Source organism: Dunckerocampus dactyliophorus, chromosome 16, assembly GCF_027744805.1.
Source record: "Dunckerocampus dactyliophorus isolate RoL2022-P2 chromosome 16, RoL_Ddac_1.1, whole genome shotgun sequence".
Classification (NCBI taxonomy): domain Eukaryota; kingdom Metazoa; phylum Chordata; class Actinopteri; order Syngnathiformes; family Syngnathidae; genus Dunckerocampus; species Dunckerocampus dactyliophorus.
Window position 1 is genome coordinate 7,043,828 of NC_072834.1, and position 25,324 is coordinate 7,069,151.

Sequence of the window (25,324 nt, forward strand, 5' to 3'; positions counted from 1 at the left end):
TTTTTTTTTTTAAGATTCTGGTTTGTTTATACGGCTGTAGTGTTCAGTGCCTGCGAGCAGCTTGCCAATAGACGTGTACTGTTAGTAGGGAGCTGATTTTTGCTTTTGCTTTTGCATTCATGGACGATGCTTTGCCCTGCACAACAAAATATTAAGTGACAGAGGCCACTTGGCTATAAGTGGTGCTCAGGTAGCTAGAATTGTAGTCGCAATGTATCTGGCTAGCTAGTCAGCACATTATAGCTATCGTAATGATGTGACGTTGACAGGAAAGTGTTTTCAAGCCGACCAAGCCCTTTTCTTAACAGCCTTAAGGTCGAAGAGGCGCAAAATACAGATGTGTCAGCGCGCTTAACTCGTTTGCAAGCTAGGCTTTTCGGTAAAGTGGGCAAGCTTAGCGAAAGAGCTAAATTCATGTTAGCATGGCGTCAGACACAAGTGACACGGAGGAGTTCTACGATGCTCCAGAGGACGTACATTTCAGCCCATCTCCTAAAGTGTAAGGGAACATGTTTTCTATGTATACCTAATTTATTTTTATTGTGTTATTTTGTCCATGTTCCAAGGCAAGGTACTTCAGCAAGTTACAAGTCACCTGATCCCTGGACTGTATTGGGGGGAGTTGTCTACAACCATTAAACACAATATGTTGAAATTTTCTTAACTGTAAGGTCATTGAAAAGTTTCAAACCGCTGCTAACTTGGTAATGGTATTTGTATTTGAAATCTGGGAAAAAATGCGGGTTCTTGTACACTTAATTTTCCTACATAAATCTATTTGCTCTATATCTATTTAGACGAAGTTACATGAAAGTACATCATATGTTTACACCTGCACAATTCAACATGGTCAAAAAACAAAGAGTAGGAATATTGTCAGCTAAAGGCTAACTAGTTGTAAATGTGGCTGGACCAGTGTTTTGGCATTTTTCTTTTCATGCTCTTATCGTTTGGAATGGCTGGTATGGTTATCTTTTTTTTTTTTTTTTGTTAACTATGTCTATGCCTTGTAGGTCTCCTGCAAAGTTTGCCATTCCTTCCCCAAAGGTATGTTTATTTAAAACTGCATACTTAAAATGTGGTGGTGTCAGTTTAGATGCAACAGTAACATTTCTCATATTTAATATATTATTATACTGTACATATATCAAATGATATCATTGCACTTGGCTCGTTAAAATAAAGAGATATTCAGGTAGACCAAATATACCTAGACATTGATTGTGATTACATGTGACAATATGAATCTCCGCTTGGTCATCGCTGTGTGGAGTTTGCGTGTTGTCCCCGTGCGTGCGTGGGTGGGTTTTCTCTGGGTACTCAAGTTGCTTCCCACAATCCAAAAACATGCATGTTAGGTTAATTGACGACTCTAAATTGTCCACAGGTATGAGAGTGGGTGTGAATGATTGTTTGTCTATATGTGCTGGCGACTAGTCCAGGGTGTACCTCGTCCAAAGTTAGCTTGGATAGGCTCCAGCATACCCCTGCAACCCTAATGAGGATAAAGCATAGAAAATGGATGGATGGATAGATATATTGCACTACACGGCAGCAACAGAACAGATGTTGTAATACCTTTTGAGGAGCAAGCTGCTCAACCAGCAGTAATGGCGCAGATGAGTTCATTGTAAAGACCAGTACAGCAAGTGTAACACGCACGAGTTTCACACAAACATCTGAGGAGCCAACCAACATTTTAAAGCGCATGCAGCAACTGGATGCTGACCACTCATACTTCAAATGCAGCTACTGTCATCTTTTGGCGAGGACGACGGTTAATGCCAATACTTCTTGACCATGCACCCGGTGACTTTAGCAGACTCTGGTTAATTGAACAATATATTGATATTGATTCATAAAGTTATAGTTCAAATGAACAGTAACACCAAAAAAATTACCATTATTTTGTATTTTCACAATTTTATTGTTATGAACAGCTCTCCCGAAGATCTGATGACATGTGTCGTGAAGGAGCTGCCGCCGATGCTACTCAAGATGATTCCCTACAGGTGTTGTTTTCTACATGATCTCTTTAATTTTTGACTTTTTGCTAGTAGACTTGATTGTATGTAATTTTGACTCTGTCATAGATTATTGATAGCATCATTGAGGAGAGCCAAAAGGAAAATGGTTCTGCTGCTGTCGCTGAGCTGTTGGATCAACTCCATGTCGACGTGACTGTGGAAGCAGAGTCAAAGGAAGAGAGCGACAACGCTCAGGAAATTCCTGTGGAGCCGTCAGCTGATGAATCTCAACCTCTTGAGAGACCAGCAGCTGAGGAGCAACCGGAATGTGTGGCGTCAAACGGAGTGTGTTCTTTATCTGTCCCCGATCCCGCTGACCTTCCGGGACCTTCAGTTGGAACACAAGAAAGTGTTCAACCCCCGGACATCACCAGCACAATAGGACAGATTCAGCCAGATGGGGAGCTTGCGGTTGCAGAAGGGGAGCAGGAGCAGAGGCCCGCTGACATTTTAGAGCGGGTTGCGTTCACAGACAGGCCAACAGACTCTTTAGACACATCTGGGCCTACTAAACCCCCACGGCAGTTCACGGTAGAACCAGACATTGTAGCCAGCACCAAGAAGCCTCCACCCTCGAGACCACCGCCTCCCAGTGGAGGTCCTCCACCTAGACCGCCACCTCCGTCTTGGCAGGGTCTCCCTTCCAAGAAGTCTCAGGAGTGTCTCAGACCCAGTGGGCTTGAAGGTAAACACTGCACAAACTTGTGAATGCACATGCAGGATGCAGGGCATAAAAGCAACATGAAATACACCAATACAGTGGAACCTTGGTTGGCATCTGCTTCGGTTAGTATGTATTTTGGTTAACGTCGACAATTTACGCCACAATTTTGCGTCTGTTTGCGTGCATTTTCCGGTTAGCGTGTTGTTAATATGCTGCATGAGTCCAACTGTGTTCTTAATGTATTTTGATCACAAAATGTCCTGCCTTGTTAGCATCCTATTAGTTAGCGAAACAAAATGGCGACCGGAAGTTTCATCACCCGTCTGTGATGTTTTTATAGAGGAGTTGTGTCTCAATACTTTTTGTCCGTAGTATGTTACATGTTTGTGTTTGATTGCAACCTTGAGGAAAATCCAATAGTACAGGGATTGTTTACTTACACCTAAGTTATGCAAAGTTCTTGAGTAAATGAGTGACAGCCTGCAGTGTTCCGGGTTAATCATACACGGACAGACTTTTCTGGCCACTATGCATTAATGGGGGGAATATTTTTATGATCCTGTGTATCTGTCAATTAATTTTCTATACATGTAATAATATTTATCTCAAGTGCTTATACTGGAGATTGAACACAAAATGCTCTATGCAGGCATTGACTTAATCGTTTTGTTTCTACAGTATCTGGAGTGAGTCCAGTTAGCGGCGACCCTCTGGAACCATCTGGTCTGATGTCTCCAAGTAGCACTGTGAGGAGTTTGACCAGAGAGCTGCAGCACTCCTTGGATCTGGCCAGTGCCACCAGTGGGGACAAGGTGGTGACCGCTCAGGTCAGTCGGGTTTTGGTGCTAATCATCGCATACATGATTGATGTGTATTTGACCCAAAAAAAAAAAAATTGTCTTGTGTGTTTTAGGAGAATGAGGGTGAAGAAGTATCATCTCAGGGTGAAGGACAAACTCCAGGCCCCCAGCGGCCACGCTCCAATTCGGGTAGAGAACTCACTGACGAAGTAAGTGTGTTTGTCTTTATGGAATTTGTTTATATTATATTCAGATCTGCCAGCATGTACAGTGGTGCCTTGGTTAACGTCATTAATCCGTTCTAGAAGGTCCAACTCAAACCAAAACGGACTCTAACCAAAGCAAATTTTCCCAAAGAAAATTATGTAAATCCAATTAATCCATTCCAGACACCCACAAAAATTAACACCAAACACATTTTATAGACAAAAATTATGGTTTTACATGCAGAAAATGATGGAAAAACAATTACAAAATGACAAATGAATGGACAACTGAACATTACTCACTCACTCACTTTTACATAGTTTTTTGATTTCTGATTTATGTCTGTCACATGACTTACTCACAATATACCAAAAGGTCTATAAACAATAATGTTCGTTAATAGGACATGTTGAACATTCAACTATAAACAAGTACATTTCTTAAATAAACCAAAATATGCACAATGCAGACAATTGACATTGACTAGTTCAAGCTAGGGTTGTCCCGATCGATACGACCGTTATTGGTCCAATATCAGGAAATATCAGATTATATCGGCCTGCACCTAAAATCTCCGATTTTGGTACTCCAATGCAAGCAGTCCCTTCCAGGGTCCGCGCCAGCACTTCCGTACAGCAGCAGACCTTCTATTCAGCATGCAGAACCCACGTGATCACAACAACAGATTGTGCTAGCGTGTTTAGCAAGGAGTAGGTGTGATGTCGAAACAGATGTTGCAGTCGAGTACAAAACTTGTCATGCACAAGTTTCCCGTGGTGCCACAGAACCAGAGAAGTTTGATACGACCAATCTCATCACGCATGTGAAGTAGGATTTTCGCAACGCCACGGCTTCCTGAAACATCCACCGCTGTTTGAAACATTTGCAAGTAGTAATGTCGGGTTTAAAAGCTTCATTGAGCACCTCGAGCCTCTCTACATGAGTCGTCCTTCGCTACATTGCAGTTGGAACATCACTCCCTCACTAAAGAATATTGAAAGACAAGTCATATATAGTATTCTGGTCATTAGGTGTTAGTAATGACACAAAACATTGATGAGACATGACATTACATTACATTACCTTCACACTGCATGGAGTCAGCCATGGCATGTCCGACACGATAGATTGTTAAAGGTTCTCCCATTCTGTGGGGAAGTGGTACATTTTTTACATTTTACATGTTTACATTTTGTTATTTGTCCTTCTTCCCCACTCTGTTTGAACCCCCCCCCATTTTTTTTTTTTTTTTTTTTTACAATAAATAAATCGAAGGCTGACTAGTTGGCTCGCTAGCATGCTGTGCTTAGTCGTGGCCGTCTCTTGTGTTCCTGCAGTGATCCCCGTAGCCTGCAATGTGTAAACAAAGAATAATAGGAGTGTAAAAGTGACTATATTATTTCACAGCATATTGTAGAAGTAAAATACATTTTAAAAAAGGGGAGAAATACAGCAAAAGATATAATGTAACAACCTGAAATGTTAAGGGTAAATAACTAATAACACAAAGTTTTGGCTGTAAAGTGTCTTTAAAGTGTATTTGTCTTGAAGGCTTTGTCTTTAAAAGTAGTACAGTAATAGTACAGTAATCCCTCATTTATAGCAGTTAATTGGTTCCAGACCCGACAGCCATAAATGAATTTTCACGATATCGGATTCAGTGTTAATAAGTGGAATATTTTCATAGTTACAGCATAGAAAACCTGTTTATGACTTTCTAAAGATGTTTTTTTTTTTTACATTATTAGAGCCCTGTAGACGTGAAATAACACCCCATTGTCACCTTTACACTCGTATTTCTTGTTTACAACACATTACCCAACTCTCAAGCTAGCGAGTTGGCGTGATAGCAAGCTATCGAGCTAACCAGTTAACCTCAAATTTATTTCTTCTAAACGTAAGAAGCCAAAAACTTATCATGTTGGACATGCCATTGCTGACTTAATGACTTCATTAAGGTAATGTAATATATGGTAAATTCTCAGTGTTTTGTGTCGTTACTGCCGCATAGTGACCAGAATACTACATATCACCTGTATTTCAATATGTTTTGACCAATAATTGACCATGTCTACCACGAAACAGCGGCCATTAATTCATTTCTGAAAAACCACAATATAGTGAAGGAGCGATAATCGAACTGCAATAGTGCGAACGATTGCTTTACTTGTTTCTTCAAGGTTGGCAGGTCTGCTTATCCATGTCTGAGCACGTTCCTTGCACAACATTTGCTAGGCCAAACATACTCCCTCAAAACAGGAAATCCTGGCCAGCGTGATGATAAAGAACCTGGACACTGGAGAAGAGATCCCACTAATACAGGCAGAGGAGAAGCTTCCTGCTGGTATCAACCCCCTCACTTTGCACATCATGAGGAGAACCAAGGAATATATCACGTAAGTAGAACCTTCTCAAATTACGTTTGCTTTTCTGGTGTTTAATATACTGTGCAATAGATTTATCCCTTAAACCAAATGAAGCGTTTAAAAACATTTTTTTTAACACAATAATAATATTATAAAATAGTTTCATTAAGCTAATTTCAAAGAAAAAAAACAAAACCCAGAAGAGTCACACAATGTGTCCGAAAAGGAGCAGGAAGAAGCAAAAGCTACCTTTTTCTAGCTACAAAAAATATTTACATAATGCTTAATATGCACTTACCTGATTCATTCAACAATATATAGCTACAGAATACATAATTACACTAATTAAAGCAGGATTAATACATTACACAATCAAAACTTTTGATGTTTCCCTCAAAGTTTTATATCTAGCAAAAATATATTTTTATATATCTTATTGCCCTGTTTGATCTCCTGATCTAATTGATTCCACAGTGTCACCCCACAAACCGCTCACACCATGCACATATTTTTTGAGAGTATTGTTTACGCTCGGCTGTTTTAAAGTAAGGCCACTCGGTCTTTTGAACAATTTTTGGTTATTCAGTGGCAGTAAGTCATTTCTTGCTTTAATTGTCATCTGCCCAGTTTAAAATTTCACCAGAGACATAAAACTTGTGACTTATTTTCATAGTGCATTTCTGTGTTCCCTGTACCCAACATTATTTATTGTCGTCAGTGCTCTTTTGTAGTGTGCATACCTTTTGTAAGGTGTTGGTTGTTACCCCAGACGTCCGCAATTCTGTAATTCAGATATGGCAATAGAAATGCTCAATACAGAGTGCGCATAATTTTGTGGTTCAGGATGTGCTTTGTAGTACCTAAAAGTCCAATGCCTTTTGCTGTTTTACCACACAGATTTTATGTGAGGTTTCCAGCAAAGCTTGTGATCGAATACAACACTGAAAAATGTACTTTCGTAAACGTTCATAAGCAGCGAGCCGTCGAAGGCCAAGATCAGCAGTGACAATTCAGTGGCGACTGCAAGCTCTTGATCATCACCGAAATAACACCTGGTTTCAGTCAGAGCACTCTTAAAAGTTTCTTCTGAAAAACTGTTCTAAAAGTGTTTTTAAAGGGAGGGAAGTTGATGGCTGTTCCTTTGCAGGAATGATGCAGCTCAATCAGATGATGATGACAAGTCTCAGGCTCAGCTGGCAGACACAGATGGTGGAAAACTAAAACAGAGAACGTAAGGATCTGTATTTTATTTTCCTTTGCCCTTTTTTTTATCACGTGAGTCACTGTTTATCTTGATTTGTCCTGATTTACAGAACTCAGTTAAAGAAATTCCTGGGCAAGTCCGTGAAGAAGGCCAAGCATCTCGCTGAGGAATATGGAGAGAAAGCAGTAAACAAAGTAAAAAGTGTTCGCGATGAAGGTAAAAGATAGCGATGCACTGATCAGTTGTTCACTGAATGTCCTGAACATGCATTGTCATAATGTGGCCGTTTAAGTTTTCCACACAGATCAGGACGATCCATCCTCCAGTGATGACGAGGGGATGCCTTACACCAGGCCTGCCAAGTTTAAGGCAGCACACAGCTTTAAGGGTCCTTTTGACTTTGATCAAATCAAGGTTGTGCAGGATTTGAGTGGAGAGCACATGGTAGGACAATTCCTACTTAACTTCCTCTCTCTCAAAATGAAAATAGTCTGACAACAGCGTTTGGTTTTGTGCTCAGGGGGCCGTATGGACAATGAAGTTCTCTCACTGTGGTCGGCTTCTGGCAACGGCTGGCCAAGACAACGTGGTTCGCATCTGGGTCTTAAAGACAGCCTTTGACTATTTCAATAACATGAGGTTGAAATACAACACGGAAGGTATCCCTGTCAGCCACTCTGACGATGACTTTAATGCCAATTGTAGATGTGACGGTTTGCGCTTGTCTGCTCAGGTCGAGTGTCACCTTCTCCATCTCAGGAAAGCTTATGCTCCTCCAAATCTGACACTGATCCTGGGGTTAGTTGGTTTGTATTTACAGTGGAACCTCTGTTTTTGTAGGATTTGTTTGTTGATGACAATTATTGCCAAAAATATGCCTCAGTTATCGTACGGCCAAAAATTACAATAACTGGTAACTTTTATTAAGCCACCAAATGAAGCCACTGTGACGTCAAAGCAAGTTGCAAGTGCCAGAACTCTGATAGAGAAGATGAGAAACTGGTAGGGAAGTATGAAGGTAGTATCTGTTACAGAATGATTGTAACGTAAAGGTAGAAACCTTTAACACATGTTGCAGGGGGAACGGTTTAAGGGAGACACATTTCAAATAGTGAGGCGGGCCAGTGTGTGTAATGATGATTGTACCTGCTGCTGAAATAAAGTTCAAGTGAGGAAGTATACGGCTTTCAGTGGTAAGTTAAGCTTGTAACAGACTAAAGTGAAACAGCGTCCGCATGGCTATTATGTCCCCACCCCTCCTCCCCCCATCACCGTGTTCACCAACCAGTAAACAGTAGAAGTAATGTTACATGTTCATTTATCCATGTCATCCTTCATTAATGTGTATTACGTTTTCTGCATGTAAAACTATAACTATTCTCTATAACGTGTATTTTTGTTCCTATTTCTGGGTATCTGGGAGGGGCTCATTGGATTTCCATGATTTCCAATGGAAAACAGTGCTTCGTTTTTTCTGTGTTTCAGTTTCCATCCAACCTTTTGGAAAGATTATTGATGAAACCAGAGTTTCCAGTTTTCTTGTTTATTGTCACTAGAAAATATGGCTCTGTTGTTCCCAGACTGATAACAGGTTTTGTTTTAGGCATGTTGTGCCCCGGAGGACCCAGACACCGAAGACAGGAATGCTCCTTTTCGTCAAGTCCCCTTCTGCAAGTACAAAGGCCACACCGCAGATCTATTGGATTTGTCCTGGTCAAAGGTGACATCCACGCTCTTTTTCCATCATCCTTTTTAAATGCCCCTGACACGGTGCAATCGTTGCGTCATTCTAGAACTTCTTCCTGCTCTCGTCGTCCATGGACAAAACGGTCCGATTATGGCACATATCCAGGAGAGAGTGTCTCTGCTGCTTTCAGCACATTGATTTTGTCACCGCCATCACTTTCCATCCCAGAGTAAGATGACACCAAAGCAACTAATTCCCACAATTCACACATTATTGACTCTCTGTAGTTTTGTTTCCTCCCAGGATGACAGGTACTTTTTAAGTGGCTCACTGGATGGAAAGCTGCGGCTGTGGAACATTCCAGACAAAAAGGTGGCACTGTGGAACGAGGTGGACGGTCAAACGCGCCTCATCACTGCTGCCAACTTCTGTCAAAATGGGAAGTATGCAGTCATTGGAACCTATGATGGAAGATGCATCTTCTATGACACAGAGGTACCCAACTGTTTCCATTAGTACATTTGTGCTTAGAACATTTCTGGTTGCCTTGGAAACATCATGAAAAGAAACATGCTCTTTGTCTATTCCGCAGCGTTTGAAATATCATACCCAAATACACGTCAGATCCACCAGAGGCAGGAATAAAGTCGGACGCAAAATCACAGGAATTGAACCGTTACCTGGAGAGAATAAGGTAATTATACAAGTATAACATGTATAGTATAACATGACATACTGTATACAATTCTCATATCATTACTATTTTACCTGGAGAGAATAAGGTAATTATACAAGTATAACATGTATAGTATAACATGACATACTGTATACAATTCTCATATTATTACTATTTTTCAAGTGTCCGAGGTCCCACAGATTTGAAGTGTGTAGCCTTGATGCTGGAATTTAGTGAGTTTAAAAATGATTTTAGGAAACCTGTTTTGTGTGTCTGTGGTTTTAATGCTAATGAGCTGTGTTTATCCACGTCTCTCCCCGATAGTGTGTCTCCAAGATGTGCTATTATGCACTGTTTACATATACAGCGGTACCTCAGTTTTTACTATTAATCCGATCCGAAGGGTCAGTCAAAAACTGTATAAATTTTTCTAATTAGAAATAATGTAAATCCAATTAATCCATTCCAGATACCCAAAAAAATAACAATGGTAGCTAGCAAAGAACTACAGAGTGAAGCATTGATGACATTAAAGAGGACCGACAGAGCTGGGGGGCAAAGACTTCCTGGTGGGAGCGGAGAGCACATTTTGTAATAAAGACACGCTGCGAACACAGTTGGACTCGCAGCGTATTAACACAACAAGACTGAGTCACCACTGCGTGGGATTCTCTGATTGGACACTCGATTCTGTGGAATGATATGCAGGCAAATGGACTAGGTTATGTGCACTTTTGGCTGTACAATAGCCGAAACGTACGAAAATAGAGACATATTTTAGCTAATAGTTTTCATCTGCGTACGAAAATCAAGGTACCACGTTACACTAAAACTACGCAAGCCAACAATGTAATAATAAGGCGTGGGACAGGAGGACACAAACAACACTAGTAGCAACACTAGCATAGCTATGTGAGCTACATTTTAACAGCACACTAGGTTAGCCTGTTTGCTGGAGAAAGACACAATCCCACAAGCCCCTGGCTTTATTTTAAGATGTTTTTAGTTTTTTTATTAGTTTTTTTTTTTTTTTTAACAAAGCTGTCCTCCTTGAAGTGGCATATATGTGGGGTGGACTCATGTAGCCCCTGGGTCAGAGGTGGTTTAATGATGTTTTCCCTTGAAAACCTCCATCCATCCATCCATCCATCTTCTGTGCTGCTTATCCTCACTAGGGTCGCGGGTATGCTGGAGCCTATCTCAGCAGACTTCGGGCGAGAGGCGGGGTACACCCTGGACTGGTCACCAGTCAATCGCAGGGCACATGTAGACAACCATTCATACGCTTACCTAATTTAGAGTCTCCAATTAACCTAACATGCATGTTTTTGGAATGTGGGGGGAAGCCGGAGTACCCGGACAAAACCCACGCATGCACGGGGAGAACATGCAAACCACTAGGCCACCGTGTGGCCCCCCCTTGAAAACATGGAAACCTCTGACTTCAAAAGCGACTGTGTGAGGGAGATGATACATTTTTCTGATGTTCGGTGCTCATAAACGGGCTCTGGGGCCACACACTACAGTTAGAACATCATTTAATAGTCCATTTTGTATGATATTTGCTAATTTGCAATATTTTACCAATTGCGTTGTACTTTCATAGATTTTGGTGACCTCAAATGATTCCCGTATCCGCCTCTACGACCTGCGGGACTTGTCTCTATCCATGAAATACAAGGGTTACGTCAACAGCAGCAGTCAGATTAAGGCCAGCTTCAGGTGAGCTCACGAATAAAGCTTTTCACAACTCTGTTTAAAAGCATGCTTGTTGCCTGTAGAAAAGTGTGGGCAAGGGACTCTTGACTCTTATTAAGCTTTTAGAGACCCCCCAGTCACTGCACTAGTTTTGTCTTTTACACGCTACCTTAAACCCAAATGTCTTTATAATGCAACTGCCGTCCCGCAGCCACGACTACTCTTTTATCGTCAGTGGCTCAGAGGATAAATACGTGTACATCTGGAGCACTTACCATGACCTGAGTAAGTTCACATCTGTACGGCGGGACCGCAATGACTTCTGGGAAGGGATTAAAGGTAATTGTGTTATGTTTCATATGAGAAAAAACAGCATTTTAATGCCAGCACTTAGTTAATTGCACATTTGTATTTCTTTTCTGGCAGCACACAATGCTGTGGTCACATCAGCCATTTTTGCGCCTCACCCCGGTCTCATTGTCCCACAAGAGAGTTGTGCAGAAAAACCAGAAGCAGAGTGCAAGAGCCTGGACTCCACAGAGTCTGAAATGATTCCCTCAGGTATGTTTGCTTCAATATGGGAATAAAATGAATGTTTAGATGCTAAGGAAAGTTGTGTTGCAGGTGCCCTTAAGACAGATCACACTGAGGTTTTGCTGTCTGCTGACTTCACTGGAGCCATCAAGGTGTTCATCAATGTGAAGAAATACTAAACATATGTTTGGGCCCGTCAGGTGACCATTTTCACGCACCCAGATGCGTAACGGTTATGGCTCTGGGCTTACGAGCAGAGCAAAACTAGAAATGTGAGAGGGGGTGTCAGTTTATTTCATCTTCAATACCAAGCAACTGCGTGTAGTGTTGCATTTATAAAACACTGTAATTGCCATCGTAGTGCAAATTGTGGTTTCAGCAGAAACAAATGTGTCCAGGTGGTGTTCACTGACAGCTGTGTGGGGATCCATACAGATCATTTCTAACTCTTGCAAGACACCATCTCCTGGGTCACACATTTCAACGTGTCTTGAAATTGTGGTGATTGTACAAATGTTGAGTCACCAACCAATTATTTGTGCCTAAAAAAAAAAAAAAAATCTAGATCGCTTTTATAGGTGTTTAAGCCTCTCAACATTTCGTCTGCTGACAATACAGGAAATCTGTACATTTATTATTGTTAAACAGGGCCAGGTATCTTTAAAATATACTTTTTTGAGAAACACTACTGGCTCTACATTTGATACATTTCACTATTTAGAAAAGACTGTAGATTTACAATGTAACATTGCACATTAATGCTTTTGTAAGCAACTTAACGCTCTGTTGATGTCCTCAATAAAAATGCTTAATATTTTTAAGCAGTGTTGATACCTGGCCCTAGCACCTCCTGAGAAGAACTCGCACACAAATGCATATAATCACTGAGTGATTTAATGTCTCAACATTGCACATATCAAGTTATTTTGTAAACAAACAAAACAAAAATAGAATTAGTGTCCAAATATGATACAAAAGAGAGCAGAACGCTTGCAGGGGATATGTGTTTGGGACCAAGACAACGGAGCACTGTAAGTGGTGGACACCTGCTGGCTGACGCAGGCCTGGAGTCCAGAGTCAATGTTTACTCTTCTTTGTCTTCTTATGGGAGCGATGTGGAGACTGTGACCTGGACCTCCGTCCCCTCCAGTCTGGAGATGGAGATCGGGACCGTTTGGACTGTCTGGGACACCTGAGGTGGGGGGGGGAGAGGATAGAATTAACTTTAAGAACAGCGGTCATGATTAATATATTCTTTGCACACTCCAGACATCTCATGGCACTTGCTTTAAAGGAGTGATGCTATTGGATTTCTGGGTGTGCTTATCAGAATCTCGGCTCCGTTGTCTGTCTCCATCTTCGCTTCTTTTGCTCTTCTTTTTGTCCTTTCTGTCCTCCGTTGATCTCTCTTTAGATTTGGATGATGATCTCTCTGGCTTTGCTTCATCATCTGTTTCAAACTCCTACAGGAGACAGTAAAAGAGTCTAAAAAGGTATAAAAAAAACTCACTCGTGTTGGTTCTCTGGGACCAGTTTGTTCATTATATATTTATATATAATCACACCAAGCTACACTGTTTTTTTGTGCTCCTAATTATACTGATGCACACACTTGTCAGTGCGGCCAATGCAAAATTTGTCATTAAAGAAATATTTATCTTACAGAGTGGCCACTGCTTTTCTTGCTTCACAGCATGATCCAAATACCTTCTGTAGAAGTTTATTCCGGTATTGCTCCACATGCTGTTGGATGCTCATTCCAGGTTTCCTCTCTCTCTTGCCACTTTCCAACTCATCTTGGACCTTCATAACCTTCAACTGGATTAAACAGGTTCAGTTAAACTGTCTGTCCGGGGCTGCTGTTGAAATACGAAGGTGTACCTCCATTTCCCCATGTAATTAAAAATGTTTTTCCAATACATTTGTAATAGGAATATGGATTTTACTGCCAATTTTCAATGCCTAGTTAATTTTCACCCACCCTGTACATCTTCACAATCCAATACAAAAATCTCCCTTTTATAAAGACGATAACGCTCACTATTAATTGATAAGAGTTCATAGTGCATGTGTGTAATATTTGGTTTCCTTTCATGCTAGTTATTACACAAAAATTCTATTTGCAAGTCCTACAGCATATGATGGTGGACATCGTCATTAGACAATTGGCGTGTCATTTCTGTTTCTTATTTTGCCTCGGGTTTTAAACTGGGGATGGCCAACATTGGCATTACATTAGATATCGCATTACATTTATATTGTTTTTTTTTCTGCTGAAGACATCCGCGCACGAGTCATCATGTCGCCCACACAGCAACAAGCTCGCTAGGTCAGTGTGTCTTTGGTCTAGAATTATTTCCAGGTTTGGCCTTTGGATTGTAAATATGTGTAAGCGAGGGTCTTAAAATGTCCGCTGATCTTGTGCAAGCTCAACACGAAAGGATGGCAACCATGGAGATTGGGAGACACTATTTAAACGCAGTCTAATCTCACCGGTCACCCCGCCCCACGCAGTCAAGAGCCCAAAGACAATTTTGGACACTTCCAGCATCTACTATAAAAATGCTGCGTGTTATATCCTGTCAGATGGCATCTAAAAAAACCCCCCAAAAAAGGTTCTCACAAAAATAGCTTCAATTGACAAGCAAAGCGCTGATTATGGAAGGGGGAAGTAAGGCGTATTCTTTTTTTAAATGACTCATTGAGACAAAATGTTAAGTACAGCACTTTTTCTATAACTTACATTGGAGTATTTGTTTAATTTTGCGCAAACAGTGTTGGATATCTATAAAAAGCCAATATTGAGCATTTCTAGTATTGACTTTCTGGATTATTATGAGGTCTGCTGTTTCCTTTTATAAAATGTGACTTAATCATGCGACTGGCAAGGAGCATTACAGTCATTCTATGACTCTACTATGCTGTGCACCTGTCAGTGTTTGTCCCACTTTAACCCCACTAAAGCTGTAAACCTCAGAGAAACATGGACTTGTGATTTTTAAAACAGGAATATCCGGCTAATATAGACACTTACTTCCAGCTCCCGCAGTCTTTTTCTTTTGCTCTCAGTCATCTGAAAACTTCTGAGTGAGCTTTGGAAATGTGCACTGTCAATTTTGGGGGAACTGCTGGAGTCATCGCTGCTGTCGCTGTCTGAGTTGTCTTCATCCAGTGAGTTGACACTTTTGAGGACAGAAAAGGCAACAGAGTCTGTGAGGTCTTTGGAAATGTGCACACAGACTGAAGATGCAAACAATGGCAATCACTTACGTGACATTCAGGTCATTGTCCCTGCTTGATGCGCTACTCCACTTGGATTCAAGCAAGCCTGAAAGAGAAAGGAGGGAAGTGGGTGTTAAAAACTCTGAGGACATTGTGACTCGTGTTACCTTGAGAAAAAGCCCCATCATCTGCCGTCTTCTCCCACTTGGACAAAGGCGCTTTGGAGAGAGGAACTTTGCTGTCATCCACTGAGAACAAAAGGGAGCTAGGTCAGGACACTGACATGCTTGGCGTCACACACCACACCACGCATACATAACAGCCCGGCTTGGCTCACATGGCATTCCATCAATGTCATCGACAGCACTTCCCAAGGGAACGCCGTCTATGTCATCAACGGGCACTCCATCCAGAGGGTCCCAGCCCAGGGGACAGCCGTCAAGGTCATCTGCTTGTCCTTTGTGCAAATGTAGCCTGTCTATGAGAGTGCTGTCCAGGGGAGCGCCATCAACGTCCAAGGAAGCTTCCTGTAAGAAGAGTAAATACATTTGGATCCTACGCACACATCTGTTGAAATACTGTAGAAAGGACATTTTGTGGTCACCTCTGCCACCTCATTTATCTCCTCTCCAGCTTTGGCAAACCCCAGGAAGATGTTTTGGAGGTGGATCAGATAAGGCTGAGGGTATATGGCCCAGTCCTCCCAAGCTCGACAACAACTCGTCACCTTTTGCTATACAAAGAATGATAATGTTATGTTTTATTTTTTTGATAAAACACCCTCACCTGTGTGAGACGTGGTTACCTTAAACTGTTCAGCTTGCAGCCTGGCTTGTATGTTTTTGTACGCATCATGAAGTTCTCCAAATATCCGTGTTAGCTTTGATTCAAAACTAAAAACAAAAAGAGGAAAAAACAAATTACAGATGGGAAAAAAAAAAAAAATCACCAAACAAGATGAACAGAAGGAGTGTCTTACTGTTTACGATAATACGATGCCCCAGCGACTTTGGCACAGGAGTTGTACAAAATGTCCGATACGAGATACAAGCTTGCGATCTGCTGGAGCACAAGTCCGTCAAGGGAAATAAACACAAACACATAGCATTCATGGAGGGAAGCTCACCTTCTTCTGGAGAGAAGTCTGAGACAAGGAGAACGATTCAGTGATGTGGGTCACTACTTCCTCCGCTGCGTCGGCCCGCTCCAGACAGAAAAGCATGGCATCGGCAACGTCTCCTCTGCTGGGAGTGAGCTCCTGAAGCAGAGCCTCCAGCCTCTGCCTGTGCCTGAGGGTTTTTTGTTTTTTTTAGCGGAAGAATAACCAGCACGCTCTCCAAGTTTACATGCACAGGCCTGAATGTGAACAGCATGCCTGCTTGGCATACTCACTCGGCTCTGAGGTGACCTTTCTTCACCTCCTCCTCGGGAGCCGTGGCCTCCTCCTCATCCCTGTGCATGTAGCTGTTCAGGATAGGCGGCCTCCAAAGCGAGCCTCCACGGAACATACGGAAATCAGAGGTCCTCCACTTGGTCAGAGGCTCTCCCTGAAGAAGTGAAGGTCAAATATGCAGACTCGCCAAAACACCACAACGCTTTCAGTTTAGCGTAGGAAGAATCTACCATACCAACGCTGTATTTATAGCCGGGACGTTAAATAGATGCAGGTGATAATTGTGTTATTTCCAGATATTTGGAATCTCATTCTGTATTTATAGCTTCTTTTTTTTTTTTTTTTTTTTTTTCCACAATTCCAAGATCCCCTGACCGTCGGGCTCCCAAAAAAAAGGTACAAATAAAATGTTGCTATCTGGGTTGAGAATATTTTTTTTCAAATCTACAATCTCTTTGTTTTTACTCGTTTCTCAAACTTCAATGTCCACATTGACCAAAAAGTAAATGTTAACCGGCCACCCCCCTACATGTGCACTCACCACTGCTGCCGGTGCTTAGTAGCAGTCAGTAGTCGTGTCAAAGCGCTACACTGCTGCCTAGTACTAAAATAAAATCTGGTTTTCAAAAAAAGGAAAGAGGGCGCTTTATATGAATTTTACCACAATCTTCTTCCTTGCCCTTTCCTACACACCGCTACCTTTTAAAGGCAGAGGGCACAGGGGGGGGCACATTTAAAACAAGTTGAGTCTCCTCTTGTTTTGACTGGCATTTCCTGAGGCACTCATTTTGTATGGGGGTGTAATGGAGCGCCAATTAATTATTCAATATGGCTGATGAGCTCGCTGTAACCACGCATGAGTTTCACACCCACAGCTGAGTAGCAACCAACATCTTAAAGCACATGCAGAGGTAGATAAAGCTGCTGGATGCTGACCACTCATCATACTTTAAAATGCAGCTACTGCCATCTTGTGGCGTTCATAAAAAAAAAAAATCAGGAGGCTACTCAAGCCAATGTTTCTTGACATGGGGGCTGAACAGAGACCACAGTGGTTACAGTAGGTGTTTGTAGACAACACACCTGCACGGCTATATCAGACCCAGCAGTTAATATCGAATAGAGGCAGTGACAGTAAAATAACAGCATTACTGATGGCAGCAACTGACCGCATCCAATAGAAATGAACAGCCACAATAATCATTGTTAAGGAGGGATGAACTGTTCCATACATACCTGAAGGATGGAAAATAGTTTCCAGCGATAGTAAACGTGATTTTGACTCTTATTGTCGAAAAGGAACCTGAGACAAAACCAAACCAAAGTGAAGTAGCTTTCAGGGAAGATACGTGGCACATAAAACATACTAACAGTGATTTGTACCTGTAATCCGGGTTGCTTTTTTCTTTGTTCATTATTACGGCTTCAAACATAGGACCTTCACGCACCACAAACTCTATCATTCGATGGATGAGGACCAATACAGTTCTGTGGGCAAAGGGCAAAATTGAGACCATCAGATGAGGATTTATTTATGTCAAAGCCTCAATGTTCTCTCTGTCTCAGTTCCAATGTTTGGTTGAGGGGGAGATCTCTTAAAACCTCTTTACACCAAGTTAGTGACCCGTGCAAACTGCAGCGCAGCTCTTTGCTCTAACAGCATCAGTCCTTGCCAAAGCATTTACTGTCTGAAAACGAGGAATGTAAATATTTGCCAGTCTAAAAGGACACACCGTTTCTTAAAACATGCCCAGGCACCGTCCTCTTATATTCTTAGCTGCGTAAAAGAGGTCAAAAGAATCCCTGAAAGAGCAAGTCATTCTTTTAATTCAAACTATAAGGACAAACGTATTGAGACACCAGTCAAGGTTTGGGCAATCTTGACGCTATCTTACCAGGACATTTCTAAGGAGCTGATATGTAGCACTAGCGTGAAACAGCCTTTTGCATTGCATTACTTCCATTGGTGTCTATGTTGTAATCTACTGCCTTCCAGCAGCAGTGGTATTGCGGCGTCTCAAATATCTTCATTTTAATGTTTAATGCAAATTTCAATGACTCTGCCTTGTGATGGAAACATCAATGTTACTATCTCACAAACCCAAAAGAGTAAAAAACTAATACTGTATTTCTTTATATAGTGTCAGGGGATCATTTATTTACTCAACTAGAGAGAGTACCAGGCTTCTGTTAGGGGGATATTAATATTAAGATTTTAAAAAAGTATACCAACAGTCAAATCTCGTTTTATTGTACACTTCGGTTTCGTACGATTTGGTTTTCGTCAAAAAATTCTGCCAAAAGTTTGCCTCGGTTTTCATCTCTTGCTACATTGTGGTTCAAACGTCGCACCCTCACGCTATCATGGTTTTTCAAAAATTCATTCATTAATAAATCATCGCTGTTTTGTGGTTGAATACGGTCTATTATTGGTAAAACAAAAAATGCGTATTTGAGCAAATTGTACATATTGATGGCCTAAATTAAGCATTTTCAAGCATAAAACGGCTAAATGAACAAAAGTACAAATATAAGGCATTCAAAAGACATGATATGAAGTGTAATACAGTATCTGACTTAGTGTGCCTTTTAAGAAGCGGGGCCTGGAAAGTTGGCTAGAGTTGACTGTTACTGAGTGCTAGCAGCAGGTTCGCACTTTAGAGAGTGTCTGACAGCAGCTCCTGTGTGAATGTTCACTGTATGTGTTCTCTGCTTGTTAATAACGTGATTGAAGTGCATCATTACTTTGAAGAGACAATGGCCACCGGGAAGTACGCTGTCAATGCTAATGTGTGAGTCTAAGATAGCCTATTTTCAATTATGTCTATTATATTGGCTAATACAAGCCTAACAGTGATTTCATGGCTAGAGGGCTCTACTAATGGTAAAAAACGTATTTAGAAGGTCATTAACAGGTTTTCTATGATCTGACTATGAAAATATTACATTTATTAATATTGAATGTCCTTGTTAGCATCTTATTAGCTTGTTAATACGTGGAAAAAAAAAACGGAAGTCAGCTCAGTCACCCATCTATGATGTCCGCAGCGGTTAACTCTGTAGTTCTGTGCTAACAGTTATGCCACAAATCTCAAAAATGTTCACCCAACATTTTTATAGTATTACAATTACCATTTTAACTCATGGCAAAATACAAAAGGTGGTGTCCGTGTTAACCTCACTGTCACATCATGCCTTTGGGAAGAGCCACGTCTTCAATGAAGGTAAAAGTAACCTTAAATGTACATTTATCCCTTTCATTCCTCATTTGTGTGTATTTACATGCATTTCGAATTGTTGTAAAATGTAAAACTATAATTGTAAAACTATCAAAACATGCTGCTTTGTGATAACATTTGTTGCTTTCAGATTCATTGGATTGACATTATTTCTTATGGGAAAAGTGATTTGGTTAGAGTACGTTTCGGTTAGAGTCAGACCTTCTGGAATTAATGACACTAACCAAGGTTCCACTGTATTTCGCATTATTTTCTTCATGTAAAACTAAATATATTCTGCAAGATATTTTTTGTTAATATTTTTGGGTATCTGGAACGGATTAACTGGATTTACATCATTTCCTATGGTAAAACATTGTCTCGGTTTTCGTACATTTTGATTTTCATCTGACCTTTTGGAACAGATTAATAACAAAAAACAACGTACCACTTAACATTGTACACTACCAGTCAAGTGTGGACACACTTCCTCATACTACTGAATGAAAAAGTCTGTCTCAACTTTTGACTGGTAGTGTATGTTTATACACACTTTTAATCATTTTTCAAAATATTAGATATAATATGCATTGTGATAAATATATGTATTTATATAGTAATACAACCTCTGTCACTTTTTTGTCACTTTTGTAGACACTACTTGCTTGTGTGCGCCATGTTCTTGTCAACAGACATGAAGTAATTTTTTGTTATGTACCAGAAGATAACTCTCCACGCTGCATTCAGCACCACTTTCTCTAAACTCCACCTTCAGCTTTACAGATGCCATGTCTGCTGTGCAGGCAGTGTGTGTTATGGCCAAGACGTCTACTAGTCAAAGTAAAGGTTATTTAAGCCACCTACTGGCAACACCTTAGTTATAGGCAACCATCTATTTGAGCGGAGGTCATTATTTGAGGAAATACAGTACGGTATCTAAAAAACCTACAGTAGACTGAATGTTGCTGTATGTCCTACGACTGGTTAGTTTTTGAGACTTCCATCTTACATAATTGAACTCTATAAATATGTGAGAGCACCTGCCTCGCTCCTATCACTTGTGTTCTAACAGCTGGTCAGTCATAGGAGGAAGAGTGTGTGTACCTTTCGGTCGGGATAACCACTTTGACTACGGCTTCGGACAGAGTCTGTTTGTGAAGTCAAACCAAATAGTGAAAATATGACAAACGTGAGTATTTGTACAGATTAAACACTGCAGGATACACACAACATAAAAAAGCATGACAGCATTCATAGGTAGGGGAATTCTGGGGTCGAGGGGGCAACACAGATTATTACTGTACGACATTACAATTAAAAGGAACACTTTAGGTAGTTCTATCATCATATAATATGTGCTTCATATTCCCCTCTGATTATGTAATATGGTGCTGCAGGCATTTTAATTAATGCAACTGTCCACACTGAGATGACCAAGACAGTTTTGCCTCTACAGCATGAACAGCATCAACATTTAACACTTTTTTTTTTAACTTTCTTTTTTATACAGTTGTTGTGTTAGATGTCATTATCTTGTGCAGGCATGCCTAATGAAGTGCCTGGTGACAGGATGCTTTATAATACTGTAAATATGCATTTAATAGTAAATATGCCAATGCAAAAAGCCCATAAAGCAAAATGTTACCTTGTCAAGATCTACTTTGGACATGGCCAGTGGTTTGGTGAAGTCATTTCGGAAGCGATCCCTTGGCTGGGCGTTAAAAGGAAGACCAGACTGGGGTGGTGGTGCAGCCCTCACCCCTGACGGCGTGTAGAGAGGCTGAGGTGGAATTCTAGCTGGTTTGCCCCATCCCAGCTTCATTTCAAAGCCCATAATCACTTTACCTACAAGCCCAAATTAAGCCATCAGTATAGGACATCACCATGTGGAAGATGAGAAGAACGGAGGAAAGGAGAAATACCATCAAGTGCCGCCAAAGCTCGCTCTGCGTCTTTCCGGGTCATGAAAGCCACAAAGGCTCTGTTGGACGTCCTGCAGCGCTCCTCGTCTGTGCGTGGCCACATTATCTTCACACTGGCCAGCGGACCATACTTACCAAACTCTTTGCAAAGGATCTCCTCGTTCATCTGGAAGAACAACATTCAGAGTGCATGTGTGCTGAAACGCTGTTCAAAGCCAACTGCGTGGCCTACCTTTGGACTGATGCAGCTGATGTAGAGGTTAGTGGTGGTTGGCACTGTTGGGTCATCGTAAAATGCTAGAGAACAGAATAAGGGGCAAGGGTCTTTTTAATACAAGCTACAATGTTATGGATAAATGTATTTAGACACATTTGAAATGAAATGACTGGGCTGCTTGGGGGATTTCCAAGTGTTCTTCCATTTTCACTTCTTGTACGTCTGATGTCACAACACTTATGTCCATATGGTGCACAATAGGCCTCTTACTTGGTCGTCCTAATAATGGGGAGTCCACACCTCCGTATCCTCCTCCACCACCACCACCAGGTTCATTTTGCTTCCTTTTGTGTCTTTCCTCACGCTCCTCCTGTATTCTACATTGCCCCATATGAGAAGTATTGTAAACAACAAAGGATTGAAGTGAAGCCCTATGAGGAACGTGTGCAGACTCACAGCTTCAGTTCCTCTTTGAAGAGCTCCAGGTTACTCTTCTTCTTTTCCTCGGCCTTCCTTTTAAAAGCCTGTGAATCAGAGAAGCAATCTGTGAAACGTGCACATTTTACAATACAATGGGGAGGGGGGTGATTATGGCATATATTTGAGCCCACACTTACAGACTTTTTGCTCTCTGCAGACGACGGTGGGACATCTTCAGGAGGAGGGACAAACTTTGTGGCAGGTCGATAAAGTTTACTTTTTGTGACTTCTGCTGCTTCCTCTTCTGCATGAAGAGAATTGTTTACTCGTGTGCAGACAGTACAGGGCTCTTAAGGGGAAGCCGTTAATGAAAAAGGAGACCACATTTTGCAGTAATATTAAATATGGCAGCATGCCACAAATATATATTGGTGTTATCTGTTCATCCTCGCTCATAAACATATTATAACGCACCTGGCCTGCCAGAGAAGAAAAGAGCGGAGCAGGACGGATTGGTGTGGCCAACTTCATGGCTTTTGTCGCTATATTTAGCAAGTAATCAGACCCCTCTAGATACTCTTTTTCAAGAAAACTAATGATAAATCAAATGAGTCTTTTGGCAAACGAGCAGTGAGTGCTAAAAAGCACTCACAGGCAGCTCAGTTCTCTATGTGACATAAAAAAAACAACAGAAAGTTTATTTGTAGTACTTTGGGATATCTGCAATATCGGATATTGGGCCGTTATTAGCAAAAAACTAATATCCGATTATATTTGCCTGCATTTAAAATCTCCGACATTGGCACTCCGATACAAGCAGTTGATTCCAGACTCCACCCCAGCACTACAATCCAGCAGCGGCCAGATAGAGCACACGTGGTCACAACAACAGCGTGTGTTGTTAACAACACACATACATATACACACAGTACATATACATACACAAACACACACAGTATGTAATAAGTAATAACAGTAAGTATGTTTTATGATGATATTGGATCGTATCGGCCAATATTTATGGCTGCAATATCGGTATCATATCGGAACTGAAAAAGACATGACATCGCCCACTGCTGATCCCCTACCACAAATAGATTGCAGTCCTGTGGGAAACACTTAATGTTATGTTCGTCCAGTGAGGCATGCGCTCATCTCGTCCAACGTGATTGTTCTGTTATTTTCTTTCCAATCCTGCATTCTTTTCTGCAAGTTTTGGTCCGGAAGGTTCCATGCTGCACATGGCAGTAAACGCTGGCTTTACAGAAGACATGTCTGGCTCTGCAGGCTACGTCGACTGCCAACACATGGAGGCGTCAGTCATCTTAAAGTTAATTACAGACACCTAGTGACTCAACCAGTTACGTCGCAATGAATGAATGAATTTGATGTCATATTTTGTTTAGTTATCATTCAAAAGGCATACAATATTTGCTTTAAAAAACAAATTCACAGGTTTTCAATCTTGGCACCTGACCTTTTGTTGCATTCACAATGCCTCCGCGGACAAAGGTTTTCACTCCACTTTTCTGGCTGGGCTCAAAAGATGCTAAAAATTCTTCAAAGACAACTGCTGCCTTTTCTTGCTCCTGGAACATAAATGCAATCTATGAATACAGATACTAACAGCAACTTCAAACGGCCTTTTACAGGACTACAACATTGCTACCTTCTTCTTGAGGACTTCTTTTTCCTTCCTTGTCAGTGTTTTCACAGGGGTGACAGTGCTTCCCTTCCTGTCAGCCATTCTTGAACTGCAAAAAGAGAGAAGATTCTGACGTTCTAACCAAACAGCTCATCTCTTGCAGTCACAAATCAGTATTATCAAGAAGTTTGATGCTTTATTAACCTAATTGCATGTAATCCCACATGTTACAGCCTTCCCCGTGAACTGTTGCACCAATTTGGGATTCAAATGACTCTAAATCCTGTTAGGTTTCTATGTCCCCTCGCCTGTGTCCTCCCATGCATCCTAGCCCGTATGCTTCCACGTAGCTAGGCTGCCTGTATCTTTCCATGCTTCCTTCACCTGAATCCATGTCCTTTGTCCTTCCCTGCACCTTTTCCCGTAATCATCATCTCCCCTTGTGTAAACGACCCATTACATGAACGCAACACTAACTAGCAGACCCCACCACTAAATTGCAGCGTACACTTGTCACATTTGGTATGTGAGACATATGTGTACTAAATTACAGTGTGGGAGGGAAACAAACACATCAGAGCAATGTATAATCGTACCTCCAAAAAGCCCAAACATGGATGACACATACCTGTGCTGGTTTCAAACACTCAAATTTACGAATATCCAAGGTGAAACGGAAACAAACAAACTCCACTGTTAGCACAAACACAGTCATTTAAAAGGGCCTGCCTCCTTCCAGACGCTTCACTTTGCTAGCGTCACTAAGCTAACAATAACAGTTAGCTTAGCTCGACAGACATGGAGAAAATAAAAACAATCGTGCTACAAAGATAACTTACCGCTAACAAAATGTCGGTCTTAACTAAAAAGAAAACCGAAAGAGCAGTAGCAAGCTAACACATCGGTATGTGCAGTGCTCTTTAGCAACGCCTAGCAAACATCGATAGACGGTTTAAAACCATAATGCATGCACGCGCAGCAAGAATATCACTTTTTACCTGAAAGTGCAACTTACAATGTGTTTAATGTTAGTGCTTCACCATTCCGGCAGCGACGATAACCTGATAACTATGACAACCACTTGCTAACACATAGCGGGGTACACACCAGACAACTGCGGTTCAGTAATGACCATTGAGGTCTTCTATGCATTAATGAGGCGGCTATTTCACTTCGCTTTATTTCTCTCCGTCGTCCTCCCACCGACATTGCACTTTTAAAAAAATTACGCTTCAAAGCGGAAAACAATTGGTGGACAAAACACACCAACAAATTATGGATTTCCTCATCTTTATTTCCTAGTTATAGACCACATGAAGAAATACTATAGACATAATCATACATTTCATATAATATGCTGATTAAAATGTGGCAGACCAGTGGGAAGGTTAAAATTATATACAGTACAATGACATAATCAATCG

The 25,324-nt window shown here is 41.2% G+C and overlaps 2 protein-coding genes across 8 annotated transcripts; one reads left to right on the top strand and one right to left on the bottom strand.

Moving 5' to 3' along the window:
• On the top strand, positions 1-13,782 carry wdr44 (WD repeat domain 44). Its single transcript, XM_054754316.1, has 20 exons — positions 1-499; positions 1,014-1,047; positions 1,941-2,012; positions 2,094-2,712; positions 3,370-3,518; positions 3,605-3,700; positions 5,958-6,094; positions 7,212-7,295; positions 7,378-7,484; positions 7,561-7,712; positions 7,789-7,927; positions 8,002-8,066; positions 8,872-8,988; positions 9,062-9,184; positions 9,259-9,450; positions 9,548-9,649; positions 11,238-11,353; positions 11,541-11,668; positions 11,756-11,890; positions 11,954-13,782. Exons 1-20 carry the CDS (start codon positions 423-425, stop codon positions 12,040-12,042), a joined length of 2,733 nt encoding a protein of 910 aa, XP_054610291.1. The 5' UTR covers positions 1-422; the 3' UTR covers positions 12,043-13,782.
• On the bottom strand, positions 12,728-25,110 carry zgc:163098 (uncharacterized protein LOC100037380 homolog). 7 transcript variants are annotated; one of them, XM_054754322.1, is made up of 24 exons: positions 24,916-25,108; positions 23,925-24,009; positions 23,733-23,844; positions 22,453-22,559; positions 22,292-22,359; positions 22,106-22,212; positions 21,851-21,915; positions 21,619-21,784; positions 21,342-21,541; positions 20,801-20,844; positions 17,862-17,966; positions 17,715-17,781; positions 16,478-16,632; positions 16,212-16,374; positions 16,065-16,144; positions 15,891-15,978; positions 15,690-15,818; positions 15,423-15,612; positions 15,253-15,333; positions 15,134-15,191; positions 14,898-15,045; positions 13,527-13,681; positions 13,151-13,326; positions 12,732-13,055 (listed from the first exon to the last, which is right to left on the bottom strand). In XM_054754322.1, exons 2-23 carry the CDS (start codon positions 24,000-24,002, stop codon positions 13,152-13,154), a joined length of 2,541 nt encoding a protein of 846 aa, XP_054610297.1. In that variant the 5' UTR covers positions 24,003-24,009; positions 24,916-25,108; the 3' UTR covers positions 12,732-13,055; position 13,151. The 7 variants fall into 7 exon arrangements, with proteins under 7 accessions (XP_054610298.1, XP_054610297.1, XP_054610296.1 ...); XM_054754321.1 differs by having other exon boundaries at positions 12,734-13,055; positions 13,571-13,681; positions 22,453-22,556; positions 24,916-25,106; XM_054754320.1 differs by having other exon boundaries at positions 12,734-13,055; positions 13,571-13,681; positions 24,899-25,105.
• Between the last annotated feature and the right edge of the window lie 214 nt (positions 25,111-25,324).

Excerpts from the sequence above, each read along its gene's own strand:
- zgc:163098 (XM_054754320.1), bottom strand. The coding sequence starts at position 24,002 with ATGGCTGACAGGAAGGGAAGCACTGTCACCCCTGTGAAAACACTGACA. Across the intron at positions 22,560-23,732 it reads CATTGTGAATGCAACAAAAG|AAGAGGAAGCAGCAGAAGTC; the intron begins GTCAGGTGCCAA and ends CTCTTCATGCAG. Across the intron at positions 22,213-22,291 it reads TTCAAAGAGGAACTGAAGCT|AATACAGGAGGAGCGTGAGG; the intron begins GTGAGTCTGCAC and ends GGGGCAATGTAG.
- wdr44 (XM_054754316.1), top strand. The coding sequence starts at position 423 with ATGGCGTCAGACACAAGTGACACGGAGGAGTTCTACGATGCTCCAGAG. Across the intron at positions 7,296-7,377 it reads GGAAAACTAAAACAGAGAAC|AACTCAGTTAAAGAAATTCC; the intron begins GTAAGGATCTGT and ends CCTGATTTACAG. Across the intron at positions 8,989-9,061 it reads TGGATTTGTCCTGGTCAAAG|AACTTCTTCCTGCTCTCGTC; the intron begins GTGACATCCACG and ends GCGTCATTCTAG.